At 35.8% G+C, this 20,722-nt stretch overlaps 5 protein-coding genes across 5 annotated transcripts; 2 read left to right on the top strand and 3 right to left on the bottom strand. All coding sequences in view use genetic code 12, as the record gives it.

The window, feature by feature from the left end:
* Positions 1-384: 384 nt before the first annotated feature.
* Positions 385-5,149, top strand: exo2 (exonuclease II Exo2; the record flags this gene model as incomplete). Its single annotated transcript, XM_001525439.2, has 2 exons — positions 385-388; positions 510-5,149. The coding sequence occupies 2 exons, from the start codon at positions 385-387 to the stop codon at positions 5,147-5,149; spliced, it is 4,644 nt and encodes a 1,547-aa protein (XP_001525489.2).
* Positions 5,150-5,305: 156 nt separating this feature from the next.
* Positions 5,306-5,758, bottom strand: COX19 (Cytochrome c oxidase assembly protein cox19; the record flags this gene model as incomplete). Its single annotated transcript, XM_061119418.1, has 2 exons — positions 5,306-5,616; positions 5,740-5,758. 2 exons carry the CDS (start codon positions 5,756-5,758, stop codon positions 5,306-5,308), a joined length of 330 nt encoding a protein of 109 aa, XP_060975401.1.
* A 385-nt stretch (positions 5,759-6,143) lies between these two features.
* PVL30_002911 (uncharacterized protein) lies at positions 6,144-7,784 on the bottom strand (the record flags this gene model as incomplete). Its single annotated transcript, XM_001525437.2, has 1 exon — positions 6,144-7,784. One exon carries the CDS (start codon positions 7,782-7,784, stop codon positions 6,144-6,146), a length of 1,641 nt encoding a protein of 546 aa, XP_001525487.2.
* A 7,850-nt stretch (positions 7,785-15,634) lies between these two features.
* AGC1 (mitochondrial aspartate-glutamate transporter agc1) lies at positions 15,635-17,809 on the top strand (the record flags this gene model as incomplete). Its single annotated transcript, XM_001525436.2, has 1 exon — positions 15,635-17,809. One exon carries the CDS (start codon positions 15,635-15,637, stop codon positions 17,807-17,809), a length of 2,175 nt encoding a protein of 724 aa, XP_001525486.2.
* Positions 17,810-18,134: 325 nt separating this feature from the next.
* PVL30_002909 (uncharacterized protein) lies at positions 18,135-20,081 on the bottom strand (the record flags this gene model as incomplete). The annotated part of the gene is made up of 1 exon (XM_001525435.2): positions 18,135-20,081. One exon carries the CDS (start codon positions 20,079-20,081, stop codon positions 18,135-18,137), a length of 1,947 nt encoding a protein of 648 aa, XP_001525485.2.
* Between the last annotated feature and the right edge of the window lie 641 nt (positions 20,082-20,722).

Raw genomic sequence — 20,722 nt, 5'->3', positions numbered from 1 at the left:
TGCCTTTTTGTCTCTAAACTGATTGTTTTGCTGGTTTGTTGGTTTGTTGGTTTCTCAATTTTTTCCTCTCTCTTTATTCTTTGTTCCGCTTTTTCTCCATATATAGTCGTGCATTGCAAGTTTGCAATTTGGCGTCGAACATTGTTGTTGAAAAACAAGGTAAGTTTTGCATTCACAAACCGAACAAAAAGGAAGAAAAAAAAAGGAAGAAAAAAAAAGAGACAGAAAAATAGAAAAACAAAAATGGAGAATATTTCAACAGCAAACGCAACGTGTTTCTCATTTAAGATTAAACCATATATATATATATATATATCTATCTACCTCTAGACTTTACAACGGATTGAGAGTAATCCACAACTAGAATTAGTAAATAAAGCAAATATGGGTATGTACTTTTTCACATGTGACGTCTGTTTGAAGTCCCGCCATCTTCATTGTAAATTTTGGTGATGGTAAAAATCAAAAAAAGAAAAAACACATCAACTAACAAAACACAAACCATTTAGGTATTCCAAAGTTTTTTAGATTCATCTCAGAGAGATGGCCATTGATTTCGCAGTTGATAGATGAGAATCAGATTCCGGAGTTTGATAACTTATACCTTGATATGAACTCGATATTGCATACATGTACGCACTCAAATGATGGATCGCTATCAAGATTAAGCGACGACCAAATGTATGCAGCAATCTTCAACTACATTGACCACTTGTTTTCAATAATCAAGCCAAAACAGACATTCTATATGGCGATTGATGGTGTTGCACCAAGAGCCAAGATGAATCAACAAAGGGCTAGACGATTTCGTACCGCTTATGAGGCCGAAGAAAATTTGAAAAAAGCTATAGAGAATGGCGAGGATATCCCCAAAGAAGATCCCTTTGACTCAAACTCCATTACACCAGGCACAGAGTTTATGGCCAAGTTGACTGATAACTTGAAATACTTTATACACAAGAAAATCACTGAGGACTCACGATGGGCCAATGTCGAAATCATTTTGAGTGGCCATGAAGTGCCCGGTGAAGGTGAGCACAAGATCATGGAATACATCAGAGCAGTGCGTGCACAACCTGAATATGATCCAAATTTGAGGCATTGTATCTATGGTTTAGATGCAGACTTGATCATGTTGGGTTTGGTGAGTCACGATCCGCATTTTGCATTGTTGAGAGAAGAAGTGACTTTTGGCCCTAGAAGAGGCAACTCGTCGGGACCAAAAGACGTCACCGAGCAGAAGTTTTATTTGTTGCATCTTTCAGTATTGCGAGAATATCTTGAACTAGAATTTAAAGAGATTGAAGAACAAATCTCTTTTGAGTTTGACTTTGAGCGCATTCTCGACGATTTTATCCTTATTATGTATGTCATTGGAAATGATTTTTTGCCACATTTACCAGATTTGCATTTGAATAAAGGTGCCTTTCCACTTTTGTTGTCGACATTCAAGCAAACGTTGCTTCAATCAGATGGTTACATCAATGAAGATGGTAAGATTAATTTGAAGAGGTTGAATATTTGGGTCCACCATTTGTCGGAATTTGAGTTTGAGAATTTCGAGGAGAAGGAAGTGGATATCGAGTGGTTCAACAAAAAATTGGATGACGTTTCCATATCGGGTGAGAAAAAGAGAAAAAAAATTGGGAAAATGTTAATCCTTAAGGAGCAAAAAAAATTAGTTGGTTATATCAAACCATGGCTCATGGAAGTTTCTAGCCAACCTGTAAGCACCCTTATTGATTGGGCAAATGAGGATAAATTACCACTGTTACCATTAAGAAAAGAAGATGTGGAAAATAACTTGGACTTTTTGAAGGAATTTGCGTTGCACGCAGGCTTCTTGATTGTCCATTCAAAATCCGAGGATAACTATACTGCGAAATTTGATGTTGATGGTTTACCTTCTTTTGAGACTCGGGATGACTTTGAAGAACGTATTAATGAACTAAGACGTACTGTGAAGCAGTATCAAGCTGCAAACTTGGTTGAAAGCGAAAGTTATTTGAATGAAACAAAGGAAGTATATCAAACCAAATTCAAAAATTGGAAAAATGATTACTACAAGGAAAAATTGCATTTTTCAATAGACGATAAGGAAGATTTACTTAAAATCACCGAGCATTATGTTGAAGGTTTGCAATGGGTTTTGTATTATTACTACCGTGGTTGTCCTTCTTGGAATTTTTACTACAGGTATCACTATGCTCCAAGAATCTCCGATATTTCACTCGGTCTTGAAGCTTTAATTGAAAAAGGTGAAGACTTGAAATTTGAGCAGTCGCATCCATTCAAGCCATTTGAGCAACTTATGGCTGTGCTTCCCGCTAGATCAAGAAAATTGATGCCTGCAGTTTACAGACCATTGATGATTGATGAGAAATCACCCATTATTCAGTTTTACCCACATGAAGTTGATGTTGATATGAATGGGAAAACTGCAACTTGGGAAGCAGTTGTTTTGTTGGATTTTGTTGACGAGAAAAAACTTATTGCAGCTTTGAAGCCAATTGAGGAAAAACTTACTCCTGAGGAGAAGAAGCGAAACTCGTGTGGCTTCCCGGTCAAATTTATTCACAACCCACAGATTGATCGTGTATTTTCCTCACCATTACCTGGGTTTTTCCATGACATTGAACACGACAAGTGTTATGAAGAGAAATTTGATTTGCCAGAGGTTAAAGAGTACAAAATTGGACATATTGAAGGTGCCCGTTCAGGAACTGATTTACTGGCAGGTTTTCCAACGTTGCAAACTATTCCTTTCACGTTTGAATTGGCTCAAAATGAAGTAAAGGTTTTCAATTTCTCATCACGGTCAGAGTCAATGATTCTCAACATTGAAAACGTGTGGGCCGATATCTCGGTTGAACAATTTGCTCAGAGATTTGTTGGTAGATTAGTCTACAGTAGTTGGCCATTCTTAAGAGAGTGTAAGGTGGTCAAGGTTGTTGATGGAACAAACAAATTTGAATCAGTTAAATCACCAAATGGTAAAAAACTGGTTGTTACCAACGAACTTGATTTGGGTGAGAAGAGAGCTCACAATTCTGAATGCAACAATCTTACCTTTGTTTGGGACAAGACCAAAGCTGTTAGACTCGGGAATGTTGAGGTTTTGGTTCATGTGCAACCAGTTAATGGTCTCATTAGAAATTCCAAAGGTGCTTATGTCAAAACTTATTCCAAAGAGGTTGAAGTGTATCCGTTGCAATTGATTGTTAAAGAAGTTACGAACAAGGATCCTAGATTTACTACGAGACCACCATTACCTATTGACGAGGAATTTCCATTGGGCTCACAAGTTGTATTTTTGGGTGACATGGCGTATGGTTCACCAGCAAGAGTTGTTGGGTATTCGGGTGACAAATTGAACGTACAAATCTTTAAGATTCAATCCTCTGCTGAGCCAAATATTGGTAAGCGCAGGCTGATTGTTGAGTCAAAGGAAATTCAATACCTCCCCTCATTTGAAGTGAGCAAAGCACTCCGTATCAACCCTTTATTGTTGTCGAAAATCACTAGTCAATATATGATTCGCGATGGAAACCAGAAAACAAATATTGGATTGGAGTTGAAATTTGAAAGCAAGCGTCAAAAAGTGTTGGGATACACAAGGAAGCTGTATAATGGAAAATTTTGGGAATTTTCCCCATTGGCTATGAACTTGATAAACACGTACAAAACGAAGTTTCCTCAATTATTTGCTGCATTATCTAAATTGGACGGATCCGATATGCCTCAAGCATCTCAATTATTGACACAAGATGAATTGAAACTGGTCAGGAAATGGTTAAAGGAAGTAAAGGAGGATTTCATTCCAGTTTCCCTTGAAAGTCAATCATTGACAAAGTTCAGCTTTGCTGCAATTGAAAATTACATGGATTCTTATATCGCAAATCCAGTTCCTTTATTGAACAAGGACATTAGAGGTGTACCACGTAATGCGATTTTGAATGCAAGTGATTCGTACCAATTATTAAGTGAACAAAAATTTGACTTGGGTGACAGAGTAGTTTATGTTCAAGACCATGGTAAAGTTCCTATCTTATCAAAAGGTACTGTTGGCTCTATATTCACTGCGGGATCCAAGACTTCTTTGGCAATTATTTTTGATACGCCTCAATTGAGTGGAAGCAATATGAATGGGAAGCTTTCGAGTAATAGAGGTTTGCTTATTGACTCGTCCTTGGTTTTGAACTTGACCAACAGACAATTTATTTTCCACTCTCGTGCGTCTCAGAATCGTAAGCCATTAAGCTATGAAGAAAAACAGGCCAAGATCAAGGCACTCGAGAATAGAAAGAATGGAACACAACCACAAGCTAATGTTGCAAAAACATCAGCTGGTCGTCCTAACCAACAAAGCAACACAAATAACTCCAATGGCAAGCAACAAGCTTCCAAGGTCAAATTCGCTGAAAATGCCAAATCCGCAAAGTCTTTGAAATCTAGCAAGTCTAATAACAAGTCTAAGAAGGGCGCTGAATCTGTTGAAACCCCTGAAACTGTTAAGTCCATCAAGCATTCGGAATCAAAGCAAAATGTAAAAGGATCAAATGAGTTGTTATCTTTGTTAAAGAAAAAGCCAGTGGATAACTCCAATGGTTCTGAGAAATCTGATGTAAAGAAAAAGCAAAAAGATGAAGAACAATCAGATGAAAAAGATGAACGCAGACCTAATCCTGCGGCTATAAATCAAATATATGGCCACATTTTCTCGAATGTAATGAATGAAGGAGCAAATCCTGCAATCGGTGGGTACAACCAAGGAGTACCACTTCCACAATCTCAGTATATGCAACGGCCTTTACAACAACCACAACTTCAACCACAACCACAACCACACCCTCATCCTTCTCAATTCCCTCAGGGTTATGTTCCACCTAACTATGGGTACCCCCCACAGTATGCTAACATTCAACCACCAACAGCTTATCAACCACAGCAAGTTTCTCACCCTGCACAATTTCCATCTCAGCATTTGAGCGGGAGTGAAGAACACGATACTAAGTCAACGTTGGGTGATTCGGAGCTGAAGCGTGAACCAAATGCAATTGATAGATTCTTGCAAAGTGCTAAAAAGGCTGAGATGAATGTTAAAAAAGATGTCGAAGCAGGTGTAGAGAAGTTAGAAGGAAAGGAATGATGGAGTTGATTCAATCAAAAAGCATCTGTATTAAATTTTATATATAGACATGTTCAGTTTAGTTAGAATGTAGAAAATAACATTCGATTCCATTTGGTTTTATGTACAAGAAATTTTCATTTTGAAGTAAATGAAATGAATAATTTACCAGGCCGCTCATTCTCCTCTTTCTTTTCCCATTTTTTTGCCTTGAGTATGTTCGCTCTTTGATTCACTCTTTGTATCTCGATCGCCTGGTAGATTGACTAAACCCAAAGTATCCCATTCACTCTTTTCCATAAGTTGATTATCCATCCTACATTTTAAATACTCCTTGGCAAGTATACGACAATTCGGAGCATTCTTATTTTCGGTGAATTTCATGCATTTTAAATATTTGAGCATCTGATCCTTACATTCACCGTCATGATCTAATGGGAAAGAACCTCTTTCTGGAGGAGTTGGTGTCCATGTACGAAAGTTACCACCTGTTGTTTATTTGTTAGAATCTTACTCACGTAAAACAAAAAAGAAAAAAAAAAAGGAAAGAAAAGAGTGTAAGATAAGGAATAACATGGGGGAGGAGTTTTCTTTTTAATATTAGAACATACCTGGAGCTCCGCTTGCCATTGTTTGTATAGTTAGTTTGTGGTGTAAGTGTTTATGATTGCAGTAATATTAGCGTTAGAGCCAGTAATAGTAGTAGTAGTAGTAGTAGTAGTTGTGATGGTGATCGTGGTGTCATACCCGCACGAATTCCTTTGCAAAGAAAAGGGAAAAAAAAAACAGGAAGAAAAAAGAAAGAATGGAGAATGTCACGATTGCACATACTTTTTCATATAGCGCAATTTACTTAAATTGGACCAGAATGAGAAAAGAGAAGAGGGAAAAAATAAATAAATAAATAAGAGAACGTTAGGCAAATAACTAATTAAAACTATTCTTGGTGGTATAAAATCAAATTATGGTCTAACAATAAAAAAAAACTATATATCAATTATCTAACTAATAGATCTTAATATCCAATGTGTTTGTCAATTTCAACAGTAATGATCTTACCCAATTGAGCAACCAAGTCAAAAGTACCAGACCCTTGAGTCAAGCCAAGGTCAGCAGCAATGGTCTTGTTGATCTCCAAGATGTTCAACAAGTTGATGTATCCTGACTCGTCCTTGGTAATCTTTCCTGACAACAATGCGCTGATGGCCTCATTGATCTTTTGGATCTTGAGGTCGACAAGTTGGAGAATCAATCCCAAGTCTCTCTTTTTAACCTCAGTACCTGAGTCACCGCCTTTGGAGTATCCGATTCCCTTGCTAATCTCAATAGTGATGAGCTTACCCAATTGAGCAACCAAGTCAAAAGTACCAGATCCTTGAGTCAAGCCAAGGTCAGCAGCAATGGTCTTGTTGATCTCCAAGATGTTCAACAAGTTGATATATCCTGACTCATCCTTGGTAATCTTTCCTGACAACAATGCGCTGATGGCCTCGTTGATCTTTTGGATCTTGAGGTCCACAAGTTGGAGAATCAATCCCAAGTCTCTCTTTTTGACCTCAGTACCTGAGTCGCCGCCTTTGGAGTATCCGATTCCCTTGCTAATCTCAATAGTGATGAGCTTACCCAATTGAGCAACCAAGTCAAAAGTACCAGATCCTTGAGTCAAGCCGAGGTCAGCAGCAATGGTCTTGTTGATCTCCAAGATGTTCAACAAGTTGATATATCCTGACTCATCCTTGGTAATCTTTCCTGACAACAATGCGCTGATGGCCTCGTTGATCTTTTGGATCTTGAGGTCCACAAGTTGGAGAATCAATCCCAAGTCTCTCTTTTTGACCTCAGTACCTGAGTCGCCGCCTTTGGAGTATCCGATTCCCTTGCTAATCTCAATAGTGATGAGCTTACCCAATTGAGCAACCAAGTCAAAAGTACCAGATCCTTGAGTCAAGCCGAGGTCAGCAGCAATGGTCTTGTTGATCTCCAAGATGTTCAACAAGTTGATATATCCTGACTCATCCTTGGTAATCTTTCCTGACAACAATGCGCTGATGGCCTCGTTGATCTTTTGGATCTTGAGGTCCACAAGTTGGAGAATCAATCCCAAGTCTCTCTTTTTGACCTCAGTACCTGAGTCGCCGCCTTTGGAGTATCCGATTCCCTTGCTAATCTCAATAGTGATGAGCTTACCCAATTGAGCAACCAAGTCAAAAGTACCAGACCCTTGAGTCAATCCAAGGTCAGCAGCAATGGTCTTGTTGATCTCCAAGATGTTCAACAAGTTGATATATCCTGACTCATCCTTGGTAATCTTTCCTGACAACAATGCGCTGATGGCCTCATTGATCTTTTGGATCTTGAGGTCCACAAGTTGGAGAATCAATCCCAAGTCTCTCTTTTTAACAACTTCTGGTTCTTCGGAACGAGCATTGAGAAGACCGGTTAAGTTGTCAACCAAGTCTCTTGTGCTCTTGCCCTCTGTCAAGCCCAAAGCAGCAGCAGTGGATTGATCAATTTGCAAGATGCTCAAGAGGTTGTCGTAAGCGTCACCTGAAATGGCCACTTCGTCTCTTTGCAAGACTAATTCAGCAGGTTTGAGATAAGCAGCCAGAGCGCCAATAGCTAAAGTAGCAACGGTAAAAGCCTTGGAAAACTTCATGTTGGAATTATTAATTAATAGGATTTATAAAAAAAAAAAATTCTATTGAGAAGGGATGCTTTCTATTTTACTTTATTCGATTCAATTTAATTTTGATCAGTAGATGATTGATCTGGTCGTTGTAATTGAATTAAACTAAAAAGTGTCAAGATTCAAGAAACGTTTGCTTATTTTCAAAAAAAAGGGAAATCCTTCTCCAATTTATAGATAATTTTGGAACTATGGTTCAAAGCTCAAATTTAGGAGTAAAGTTGCCAGGAACAATACTTTTTGAAAAAAAAATTTAAAAAAAAAAAGAATCAAAAGAATAAAAATAAAACCCAAAATATGAAAGGAGTATTTGACTGTACATGTTGACAATGGTGGACAAATAATAAACCGTGGTTGCTAACAGAACGCAATCCACAATTAATCCTATGCGAATCTAACTTCTTGGGCTTTCATTATGAGTATTCCATTTTCATAATAATATGCTGGGACCGAGGGTTATTGTGTTGATCATCTTCTCCTTTCAGCATATAGTTTCTGAGTCTTTGGTCAAAAAATAGAAAAGAGAAGAAGCACAACAAATTGAAAAGCAGTATACATGGTGTGGCACAAAGCGGCGAGTCTAAATTGCCATGAGTTACTGAAACAGCCACATTGTAGTGCAAAGCAATGGATTGTTGGTAAACAAAGAAAAGAAAAAGACTTCCAGCAATAAATCCCTCATACAAATCTAGCCCAATGGTTTCTCCAATCAACATAAGGAGTGATGGTTTTGTGGAAGTGGATTGAATAATAGCAATTGTGGATCCTGCCAATCTCAACTGTGTGTTTATGTTTATGTTAATGTTTATGTTTATGTTTATGTTTCTGTTTCATCTAGTTTTTCTAAAATACTGGTTATTCTTTTCTTTTCTCTTTTTAGTGGGCTGTGGCCACTAAGGTAATAAAGAAAAAAAAAGGACTTGACATGTGGCATGCAGGAATGTATCCAATCTCTTTGGTGATCTTTCTATTTCAAAAATATAATGTATTGTTTTGCCTTTTCCACTTTTGTGTCACATTCTCTATTTCCTCTTCTTTATTTTTTTTTTTTTTTGCAGCAAGGGTTCAAAAAGCAAATGTAATTCGCTTAATTATAAATAAACGCCCATAACGTCAATAAGTCTGTGCACGTTTCGTAAGTTTAATGATAATAGACGTTTTTCACTTTTATTTCGCAAAGGAAAGAGAAATAAAAGAGTAAAAAAAAAAAGACCATTACATTATCCTCCATCCTTCATCCTCCCCCCAAACCTCATACACCCACACACACACTCACTCACTTTCTCTCTCTCTCTCTCTCTCTTTCTCAAGTAAGTCTAAAAAGTACTTGTTCTCATGGGTTTTATCTAGGAGTAGTTGACTGGCTATCTTAACGCCCTCTTTAGAACTCTCAAAATTGAACATCCGCTATCGTGCCCTTCTCTATTTATTTAATTTGGTATGAGTCATAGTCATGTTCAGGTTGAAAAAAAAAAAATTTGTTTCTCTTTTTTTTTTTTGTGTTGCTTGGTTTCAAATAATTAAAAGACTTGATGTAATAAGTCTATATGGTTATATTCGACATTGCTCCTTCAATGATACCTGCGAAACACTGAAACGGATTTGTGCCTTGTTGTTTCCATTAGGCTAAATTCAGTTTTGTAATTTCACATTTTGCTTTCCCTTTCCCGCCATCACAATAGCCACAAGAAAACAATTCCCACTCGCACTTATAGCGTTTAATTGACTCCTTCTTTCTCCTTAATTTCTTTCCTCTTAATTTTAATTTTAATTTTACTTTTACTTTTACTCTTACTCTTACTCTAACTCTAACTCACTGGTTCGGTGGGATATACACACTCCTTATTGTTCTCTTACTTCCACCTTCGAGGGAGACGCGCGGAAAAGATTGACGTAAATTCAAGTGGTATAATCATTAACACAATAGAATAATAGTTCGGAAGAGCTGGAAAGAACTACTTTTTTCTTTTGTTCTTTTGTTCTTTTGTTCTTGCTTGGTTTTTCAAGTTGTTCTATCCTTTTGTCAGTTGTTGTGATATAAACATCACTTCCAACAGTCGCCTCTTCTTTTTCAAATATTTATTGTAAATATGATATTTCTTGGTCGCAAAAAGACTTGTAGAACGTGTCTTTGATTACTTGTTAAATCTGTACTTTTCTATTTTGCTTTTCAGTTTCAGTTTCTGTTTGTATTTCTCACCAACATCCCATATCTCCTGGTGATAGTCCAATCATTAATTGAACAATTAGGTTTGTCATAATAATGGGAGATGGTGTGAATGTGCATAGTAAAGGATAGCTTCTAATTTGGGTTGTTGTGTTTTGTTTTTTGCTTGTTCTTGTTCTTTTTCCTTCTTCCTTTGTTCCTTTGTTCCTTTGTTCTTTCTCAATTAATTGAGGATTCGCGATTTTGCAAAAGAAAGAAAAAAATTATAAAAGGTCGTGTTGAACACAGTTTCGACATATATGGTTAAATGGCTAGATTGATATACAAATAGAACAATAAACAAAAGATTTATATCGAAGATATCCAAACCATGGAACTTGCCAAATAATAATAGTAATAATAATAAAGAAAAATTGAAACTTCTTTTGCTTGAATGATGATGATGCAGGATAAGATGGCGAGTTCATCGCGCACTTCAAGCATGTGAAAGAAGGATTGTGGATGTAAAGAAGCAATACAAACTGCACCACAGTAATGTAATTTATTTTATTTTATTTATTTTTCTTTTTCAATTTCAATTTCAAATTCAAATTCTGCAAAATACAACAACATAAGGAGTAAAAGTAAGAAGAAGAGGTTGGCAGTAAAGAGATTCCTTGATTGCTTTAATTCCCTTGCTGTGAAAACAATAGCTATACCTCTATTATTCCCTTTTTCTCTCTTTCTCTTTCCCTTTCTCCCATCCCTTCTTCCTTGCAACTCATCTTTTTTTTTTCCTTGTCTTTAGTCAATCTATAAAGCAATTCTGGCCAAGCCATAATTATTTGGATCTAGCATTGTTGTTCAATTTTGCAAATGAATGAAATAAAGTTAAGAAATTAAAAAAAAAAAAAAAATTAGAAAGAAAAAATTTAGGAATTAGGCAAAAAGAAAAACAATGCTACAAAAGACAATTGTCCAAACAGTGGCGTAACGACTCAGAAACCGGGATTTTAAATGTGTCAATCCACGTTAAATGATAAGAGACCACAACTTATTTGGTCAAGATAAGTGCCTAATGTGGTAAAATTTGAGATAACGTGTACTTTGAAGTATGTTTTAAAAATGATAAAATAAAACCAGAAACCCAAAAACCAACAACCAAAAACCAAAAACCAAAAAAAGATAAAAGGATAGAAAGGATAAAAAGGAAAGAAGCCCAAAACAGCAAGATTAGTTCCTTTTTCTTTCATTGCAGATCATTTTGCTCGAAAAAGAAGCAACTTAAGCCACCACAATCACTGTATCTGCTCTTTCTCCTGTGATATTTGTAGAGGCGTTGTTGTTGTTGTTGTTTTTGTTTTTGTTTTTGTTGCTATTATTCTTCGAGTTGTTCATATTCTTTCCTATTCCTCTTTTTTGTTCTTCTTCATTAACCTGCTCATTTTCTTGGGGCATTTGCATCATAACCCTTCTTTCAGATGCAACAGTGCTCCTAATCTGTGAATAGCACACACTTGAAGCGTAATTCCGCGAATGGTTTTAAAGAGAATATACTTCTTTTTTTTCTTGAAGATTGGGATATCCAGACTTTGTTTTCTTTTTTTTGGAAAAAGAAAATTAACTAAAGCAACAATAGTTCCACGGTACAATAGAGCATAGATAATAGAATATTGATTACAATCTAATCAATTTAATCATAATAGCGTTATGGTTTTTTGTAGCTGGCTGGGACTGTTGGCTTGTTTTTCAAATTCGTTCTTTGTTTTTTTGTTGTTTATACTTGCTAATGCGGTTGCTGAAATAAATGATGCTACAAGCTCTTTGAACAGTGTAGTTTATGAGTGACTACACGTTGCACTGATGTTAAAAGTTGCAACATAACCCTTGCTCGCATTTGTTTTGGTGCAATACAGCAACAACAACAACAACAACAACAGAAGAAGAAAAAGAAGAAGAAGAAAAGAAAATAATTCCAAAATAGTAATCGAGCAAAGAGTATTCTCAAGAAAATGGACATGACAATTGATAAGTATGTTCTCTTCTCTTTACTCGACATTCTCAAGTATAATGCAAGTTCCATTCTTGCATAGTATTATTTATGCAACCATGAATTGGTTGCGAAATTGTATTACAAATTCTGAAATTGGTTTCTTTTTTATTATTTAATTTTTTTTTGTTCGAAAACTATGCGAAATTCTTTTTGTTGCAATTATGTTAGTACCGGTGATTGGTAAATACTACAAAGAGTACGCAATGTTTGTAATGGAGAAGAAAATTGGAAACCACAGTAAAAGTCATGGTTTTATTTTATTTTATGTTTTTCTTCATCAAATATGTGCTTGTTTCATTCGGCTATGGGAGAAATGTTTTTCCTTTCTAATAAGAGATAGATATAGTCAGAATGGAGGTGTAAGCAAGCTTGCAATTGAAAAAAAAAGCAACTACATCAGAATACCCAAAAATATAGATGTATTGAAGGAAGAGTGGGGAGGGGGGAGGAGGAGAAGGAGGAGACAAAGGAGGAAGTTCTGAAAACTGGGGGGGGGGGCATGAGTAGTAAACAATTTCGATATGCTCTTTACTTATTGTCTCTTCCAAAGCAATTCGAAAATCAGGTCAATATGAATTTAGAAGTTGGAGAATAGATTGTTAGAGAATTTAGAGACGTTAAAGAAGTTAACTTCTTTAAAAGCTTTGACACGACAAGTTCTAATGTGATTTTGGTAGCAGCAACAAACTAAATTTGGTTCTTCCAAAACAAAAAAAAAAAAAAAAAATTGAGTTCGACCGAAACGTCGTGTGCAGAAGGAGAAAAGAGGGGTAATTTGTAGTAGGACTTCAAAGGTAAAGAAAAAACAATAAACACACACAAAAGAAAACACAAAACCTGCACACAGTAAAAATAGTTGTGGTGGGTGGTGGGTGGTGGTGGGAAAGAGGAGAAGAAAGAGGTAGGAAAGGAGGGGAAGGTGGTGGTTTTAAAAGAGAGAGGTTAAAAAAAAACTAAAAAAATAAAAATAAAAAAATTGGTTGAGGTTCTATACTACATCTGTCGGATAAAAGGAGATTCCGGCTTTAACCGATACTGTTCAAGCAATATGCAAAACACAAAATCTTGTCTTGTTATTTGAGTTTAGTTAGTGAGGGTTGGCGGGAAGTAAATAAGGAAGGGGAAAAAAGGAGTATGTACAGGAAACAAAAGTGATTTCAAAACAAAGACTTTAAAGTCTCCAAAAGTTTTGTATCAAGTCATAACAGAGTGAAGAAGCGAAACATGATGAGTATACTTCTAGCAAAGCTCTACTTAATAGGTATGACAAAGAAAAGGAAAAAGAAAAAAAGAAAAAACAAAACAAAACAAAACAAAACAAACAATTGTTTAAAGTCATAAAAAAAGTATAAAATCCAAAGAGAAAAGAATGGCTTGTGTTTTGTAAGAGACAGTCACCAAGTTTTAGTAATACATATTAATTTATGATTATATGTGAATATGGATGAAGGTATATGTAAAAAGTTTTCCTCTATTCTACGTTTCAACTTTGGATTGTATTTTATATTTTTTTATTAATTTTTATTTGTATTCTGAAAATTTTTTATATTTTTATATTTTGGATTCCTTTTAAAAATTGTTCCAAAATATATTATTTGTGAAAGAACCCTCGTGATGTTTGAAACTTAACGGCGATACAGTTCTTCTTTTTTCTTTAAGTAGTATGGACGAAAGGAAGTATCACGGAAAGAAATAATGTCAAATATATAATAATAGCCAACAAGTATACTATGAAAGTGCTTGCCTTGTTTACAAACTGTTTTAGAACCTGAAATATCACAGGCGCCTAAACCAAAAGAAGAAAAAATTATATAAAAAAAAAAGAAACAGAATTCCAAGAAAGAAGATGAAGAAGCAAAGAAATTTGTATAGTAATAATCTGTTGCATTGACATATAAAGAACAACAAAAACTAGTAATAATAAAATAATAACAGAAAGAGACAGCCCATTGCCACGACGACGACGACAACAACAACGACAATGACAACAACAACGATAACAACAACAACAACGATAACGACCAATACCCTCCTCTGCAACGACAACATCAATTAAAGGCATAGTCTTACAAACCAGTACCTCTACTCTCAGTCAAAGTATTCTCATTCTCACAAAGATTTCGAAGCTACTACGTTAGGTCACACATTTTCTTTTTTAAAAATAATGTAAAGCATGCTCGGTTACAATATTTTTGAAATGGTAAATAGTAGTAATTGTTAAAGTGATGATAAAATACAAGCACGACTTTCTCCCGGCGTTGAGAGGGCGGGTGAGTGGATAAATTTAAGTGGACTGGACAATACCATCTCCACAGTCTTGTTCCAAATGCAGTATTGCATAAATGTTTCTCCAGATTTTTTTTTTCTTTTTTTTTTTCTTCTTCTTCTTCTTCTCTAAAAATACTCGATTCCTATTCGTCAGTCTCAAATTGTGTCATAAATACAATTTTATACAATATTGTACGCGCGAACGAGAAGGGAAAGAGAGGAAAATTACAATGTATGAGTCTTGTTGAGTCAAACATATGCGGATCAGGCTTCAAAACATAAGACTGGGTCTCTCTCTCTCACTCTCTCTCACTGCAAGAATACCTGTACGAAGCATTTGGACCTAGGAAATAGTGCAACAACAACAGTAGGTTAAACATACCCTGGCATTCAACTTGTCTATATATTTTAAAGGAATTCAAGAAATTAAAGAAAAAAGAAAGAAAAATTTTTCTTTTCTTTTTCCTTTTCCTTTTCCTTTTCCTTTTCCTTTTCCTTTTCCTTTTCCTTTTCCTTTTCTCTTCAAATTTTTTATTTATTTTTATTTTTTATTTTTTATTTTTTATTTTTTATAATTTATATTTTTCTAGCCGGTGCGGTGCTACACTTTGTTGTATATAATTTTTCAACGAACCAGATTCTTAAATTTCCTGTCTTTCAAAATTTTCCGTTCCTTTTTTTTTTTTACTGTTTTACTATTTTCCTCCTCTTCTTCTTCTTCCTCTTTCTCCTCCTCGTCCGTTCCAATTTATATCTTTACAATTGGTGTTTATATATTAACCAATCAATTTTTATCTTTCATCTTTCTTCTTCATTTTCATCCAGAATCGATTAGGAAAGAGAACATTTCGGATTTACAAATAGATGGATACTTGAAGGCTAGATTCTCACCAATAAACTTTATATTCTTCATTAAGGAAACAAACACTTGAAATTCGTACAACTACGACAAAAGCAGAAACTCAATCTTTTACTGACTTTTTTCTGCATTTTCCTTTCCCATCACTCCCACTGCTTTATTTTTATATTTTTTTGCAAATTGAAATTTAAATTTATATCTTTTTCCATTTGTCTTCATTTCCTTTTCTAGAATTATAGAAGTTCCTTATAGAATAAGCTGCTGCCGCTAAAGAAATACAGGGTTTGAATTATAGATTATAAAAAAGTTTTTTTGTTGTTTAATTTTTAACCTTTGTCCCCCGCACCCCTTTCCAAATTCCAAATTCCAAATACCACCAGTTGGAGAATAGAACAATATTAGAACATATTGAGTTTACGTGCTGCAAAACGTAAGACAAAAATAAAACTACAACAAAAGAAAGAACAAAGAACAGTTCACAATTATAATACAAAATGTCGACTGAAGCCAAAGCCCTTGAAATATTCAACCAGTTTGCAACTGTGGGTAAGGACCAAGAAAGGATCCTCACCTTACCCGACTTTATAGACATCCTTTCCCCCTTCCAAATCGATCTCCCCAAGAATGCTTTTTCATTATTATATTTAATAGCCGACACGGAAAAAAAGGGATTTGTTTCTGAAACCAATTGGATCAATTTCATTGATACCTTGACATCTCCAGATGGAGAATACAAGTTGCTTTACAAATTCCTTTCCAACAACAAGAATGGTCTTGAACACAAAATCACCTACAATGAATGTGTCGATGTCTTAAACAAGATCAATACTTCAATCGACCCAAACTACCAACAAAAATTGATCAAGTTGAATTGGATTTATTTCCCTAAATTCTTTGAACCAACTGGCTCCATCGAATTTAACGATTTTGTCACATTGATCAGCTACTTGCCAGTCACCAAGTTGATTGGAAACTTTGAAGTTGCTGCTAACAGCAAGAAACAAATCACTGGTGAACAGTTGGTCAATTTGTTAACAACAAACTTGAACCACAAGCTTTCCCAGAAATTAAAGAGTAATCTCCATAATGTTACTGGATTTTTTGGTGACAAGAAGGAATACTCTTTTTCAAACTTGTTGTTCATTTACGATACCTTGAGTAAAGTTGACTTGATTAACGAAGTGATTGTTAATACACCACCAACCACAAAGGACAAAGATGATATTTTGATCAATAAGAGAGACTTGTACAACCACTTGAATGATCCCTTGTTGAAGTCTGCCAACTTCAAGCCAATTTCTGTATTGGAATTGGACTTGTTGTTTTATTTGATCAATCTGAAAAACGGCGATAACATTCCCCGCAAACAATTGATTTCATTCTTGAATCCAAACTTGAGCAATAATATCAACTCCTTGAAACCCATCTTTGAACACCCACAAAGTACACACTCTACAAAGGAGTCGAGCGATAACTTTTCATTGTGGCCCATTTACGACTCTTTATACTCGTTTTTCCTCGGTTCCATTGCTGGATGTATAGGTGCAACTGCTGTTTACCCAATCGATTTAGTCAAGACGAGAATGCAAGCACAAAAACACAAGGCCCTTTACGACAACTCACTTGATTGCTTCAAAAAAATCCTTAGAAATGAAGGTTTTAAAGGTTTATACTCGGGTTTGGGTGCGCAATTAATTGGTGTTGCTCCTGAAAAGGCTATCAAGTTGACGGTAAATGATTTAGTGCGTGGTATAGGTACCGATGAAGATGGGAAAATTACCATGAATTGGGAAATTCTTGCTGGCTCCTCAGCCGGTGCTTGTCAGGTTATTTTCACCAACCCCTTGGAAATTGTCAAGATTAGATTGCAAATGCAAGGAAATACTAAAAGCTTGAGCAAACCTGGCGAGATTCCTGTCAAACACTTGACTGCATCACAAATTGTGAGACAATTGGGTATCAAGGGTCTTTACAAGGGTGCAAGCGCGTGTCTTTTGAGGGATGTTCCCTTTTCAGCCATTTATTTCCCCACTTATGCCAATTTGAAAAAATACTTGTTTGGTTTTGATCCAAATGACTCTACAAAGAAACACAAGTTATCCACTTGGCAATTGTTGGTTGCCGGTGCCTTGGCCGGTGCCCCAGCCGCCTTCTTTACTACCCCTGCAGATGTGATCAAGACTAGATTGCAAGTTGCCGGAAAGAAGAATGATATCAAGTATAAAGGTATTGTAGATTGTGGTCTCAATATCTTGAAGACGGAAGGTCCTACTGCATTCTTCAAGGGTTCATTGGCCAGGGTGTTTAGATCATCACCCCAATTTGGTTTCACTTTGGCCTCATATGAACTTTTACAAAGTTTATTCCCATTACACCCTCCAAACACACGTGAGTCGAATTTCAAGGCCATCAGTGGGTACCCAGGTGTTTACAACTTGACCAACGACCAAGTTTACAACTCCCAGGACCGAGGTGACAGAGTTGTGTATTTGCAAAAATCAGAGATTACCTCGTCTTCAGCATCAGCTGGTGCCCTGGATGAGCTAGTGAAATTGCCAGCTGAGTACACGTACAAGTCCCAGGATGCCATTAAGTTGTTGTTGGATATCGACTACAAATTCGGTCATTTCGACTACAACTCATACTTGAATTTCATCCAGAAAAAGTGAGACAAAGCTTCTTGACCACTACTTGTATTTTGATTTTGACTGTAATATCAATTTCTTTCTGATACAACCACAGTTGCAATTTTAAGTCCTAGCTTCAGTTCCTAGCTTCAGTTCCTCGCTTGTGTTGTTTTAGTAGTACAAATTTCCTTTTTTAACGACCTTTCACGATCGCATAAACACTCTAATTCTAGTACTATACAGTTTTATATAGCCAGAAGAAATAATAAACAAAAGAAAAACGCTAAAAATCTAACACTCATGCATACACACATATACACAGACGCCTCTTTTGTATACAGAAAAGACGATTTTCTCGTGTCCAAAACTAGATTACGTGAGCCTCAAAAATGGTTTTCTCTTCTTTGGCATTGAAATGTTGAAAGCCCAATTTTGGTCTTCCATTTTGTATACCCATATCAACAATCTTGATCAAATGAAAATCCTTCAAGTAGCCATATTTCAAAAAGTTGAATTCAATTTCAAGCGAGGCAAATGTGTCACCAAAAGCTCTCTGCAAATTATAAACCATAAACTTGTTGCCGACATTGAATACCAAATGGTTTTGAACAACTTCGAATTGCTGGTATGCATCGTTGCTATTGTTGTAGTTTGTTAGCCTAACAATTTCTTTGGTATCAGTGTAATAGAAAATGATGTCATCCTTGCGTACTACTAAAAGCTTGTTATCCGATAATGTAAAAAAATTTCTGATTTGTGTCAATTTGTGGTGAATAACCTTTCCATCGAGCATGCGGTCGTATTCAAGTATATTGGATCTTGTACTAACAAACACTTTGCTAGTACTTACAGTGCCCGATACACGCACTATGGCATTCTCAGGGATCTTACTTTTGAGATCTATAATCTGAAAGTTCAGAAACAGAGACAAATTTGTATAATTATTGCAATCTTTCATTTGGTTGTAATTTAAATCTTTATGCAAATTGTCGTCGTTATTGATAATTCCGTCTTCACCGTCAGGTTTCCAAAAGTGTTTGAAGCTTATCAAATCCCCATCCGAAGTAAGAAGATAACAAAAGGGCAGACTAATAATGCCATTGATTATCCGTGGAACATGTTGAATGTTTTTTTGTTGGTAAACCAGTTCATTTTCCAATGGCTCGTGATAAATCATTTCTGGCTGATTAGTGGCTTTTGAACAAGAGTCCAAGAATCGATCAAGCATCGAGCGGCCAAACCTTGGATTATTTCCTTTACGGGCCTGAGCAAGAGCTTCATTCACCTCTTCTATGCTTAATTTTGCATAGTTTACAAATTCGACTAAATGCAACCCAAAGGATTTCTCAAGAATTTTAGCTCGACGAGGGTACTGCCTAAGACCATCTTTTACGAGGTTCATAAAGGCAACGGTGCAGTCTTGAAACCCAATTCCATGCTTATATGTATGGAATCGGAGAACTCGACTATCTGGAAAAGAGTTGAATTCATAAAACAGTATTGTATCTAGTAGGTCATTTGTATTTCCCAGAATTACTCTAGTACAGTATTGAACTTGCAGCTTTTTGAAAAATTTAGGTACATCCTCTATTTCAAGGTTCACAATACCTTCAGCACTTCGATAGTATAGATCGTCCCCAAATTTTAACAAGGTCTCATCCTGCACTCGAAAATGTAAAGTCTTAAATGGCAATGGCTCAAATAGTTCCGAAATGCCATGTTCTGCCCTTTCAATGACAAAAATCCCATCAACATAATTATTTATTCGACATTGCGGCAAAACAAAGTTGTCATGTTTCTGAAACTTGCCTGTTCTAATTAAATCTGTAAAGTCCCCATTAAAGTACAAGTTTTGGATATTAACAGAGCCCGCCTTTAAATTGACTAGACCTATAGTGTCAAACGTAAATTTCTTTAGTAGCGAAAGATCCCTGCCTCTTGTAGGTTTTTTGATCATCGGATTTTTAATCTTGCCGTCTCCAATGCGTTCTATGTTTACGTGATTGTCATCTTGTAAAGTATGTGCATCATTCAGATTTTGCCGTATTTTCTGTTTCAGTCGTGATGGTAGTAGCAATGGGAGCCTCAGTCGCAGCCTCAGTCGCAGTCGCAGCCGAAGTTGCAGTTGCAGTCGTGATTGTAAATTCTTTTCTTCTTGCTTGTCAAAATCTTGTGTTCGTTTCACAGCTTGTATAGAATTATTATGATACTTGGCTTCCCCCGTTGGTGGAGGAATAGCACCATTAACTATTTTAAAATATCTCCCTCGCTCTTCATCAAAATAATAACCCGGAATCTCAACTGGTGGAGGCATTCTAAATCTTCCTTTGGCACAGTTTTTGAAAAAATTAAGAAAAACCGATTAATGAATGGAAGGTGATGATGATGGAAAATATTTTTAGCGACAATTATCAATTCGTTATAGCAAATGAAACACTATTGGCTTGTTGAGGTTTGTAGATCAACCTCTTCAAGTATGTGTGGCTAATGTCTTGTATCTCGCAAGACGCACTTCCAGTAATAACATGCTGCCTTTCCCCAGCTTATTACTATGTACGCTACCATGTGACTAACCGGATGAAGAGTTCTTATCACTACAAGTGGGAAAAATGAAGAATGCGTACAAGAAGAGATACTAATTTGAAAAATAAATGTTTTAAAAAAAAACAACTTATAAAAGAATCAGTAACCAAATTGAATCAAGAAAGTTTTGGTGTTTGTTTGTTTATATATTTCTTTTTCTTATATTGTATACATAGAAGCCAGATAATGTAGAGGTAAGAACATTGAGCAGAGTTCAATATATTCAATTTTCGGTAAAATCAAGGTATAAATCATCACGAAAAAGAAATGAAGCTAATAAAGCCGGATCAATTGATTTGTTCTTGAAACAGCTTTTTATAAAACAAAAACAAACATCACCACGATCACAAAAGAAGTACATATATGCAAATA

This window comes from Lodderomyces elongisporus, chromosome 3 (assembly GCF_030384665.1).
Source record: "Lodderomyces elongisporus chromosome 3, complete sequence".
NCBI lineage: Eukaryota > Fungi > Ascomycota > Pichiomycetes > Serinales > Debaryomycetaceae > Lodderomyces > Lodderomyces elongisporus.
The sequence above is the reverse complement of the archived record's forward strand: the minus strand, read 5'-3'. Positions and strand labels throughout refer to the sequence as shown.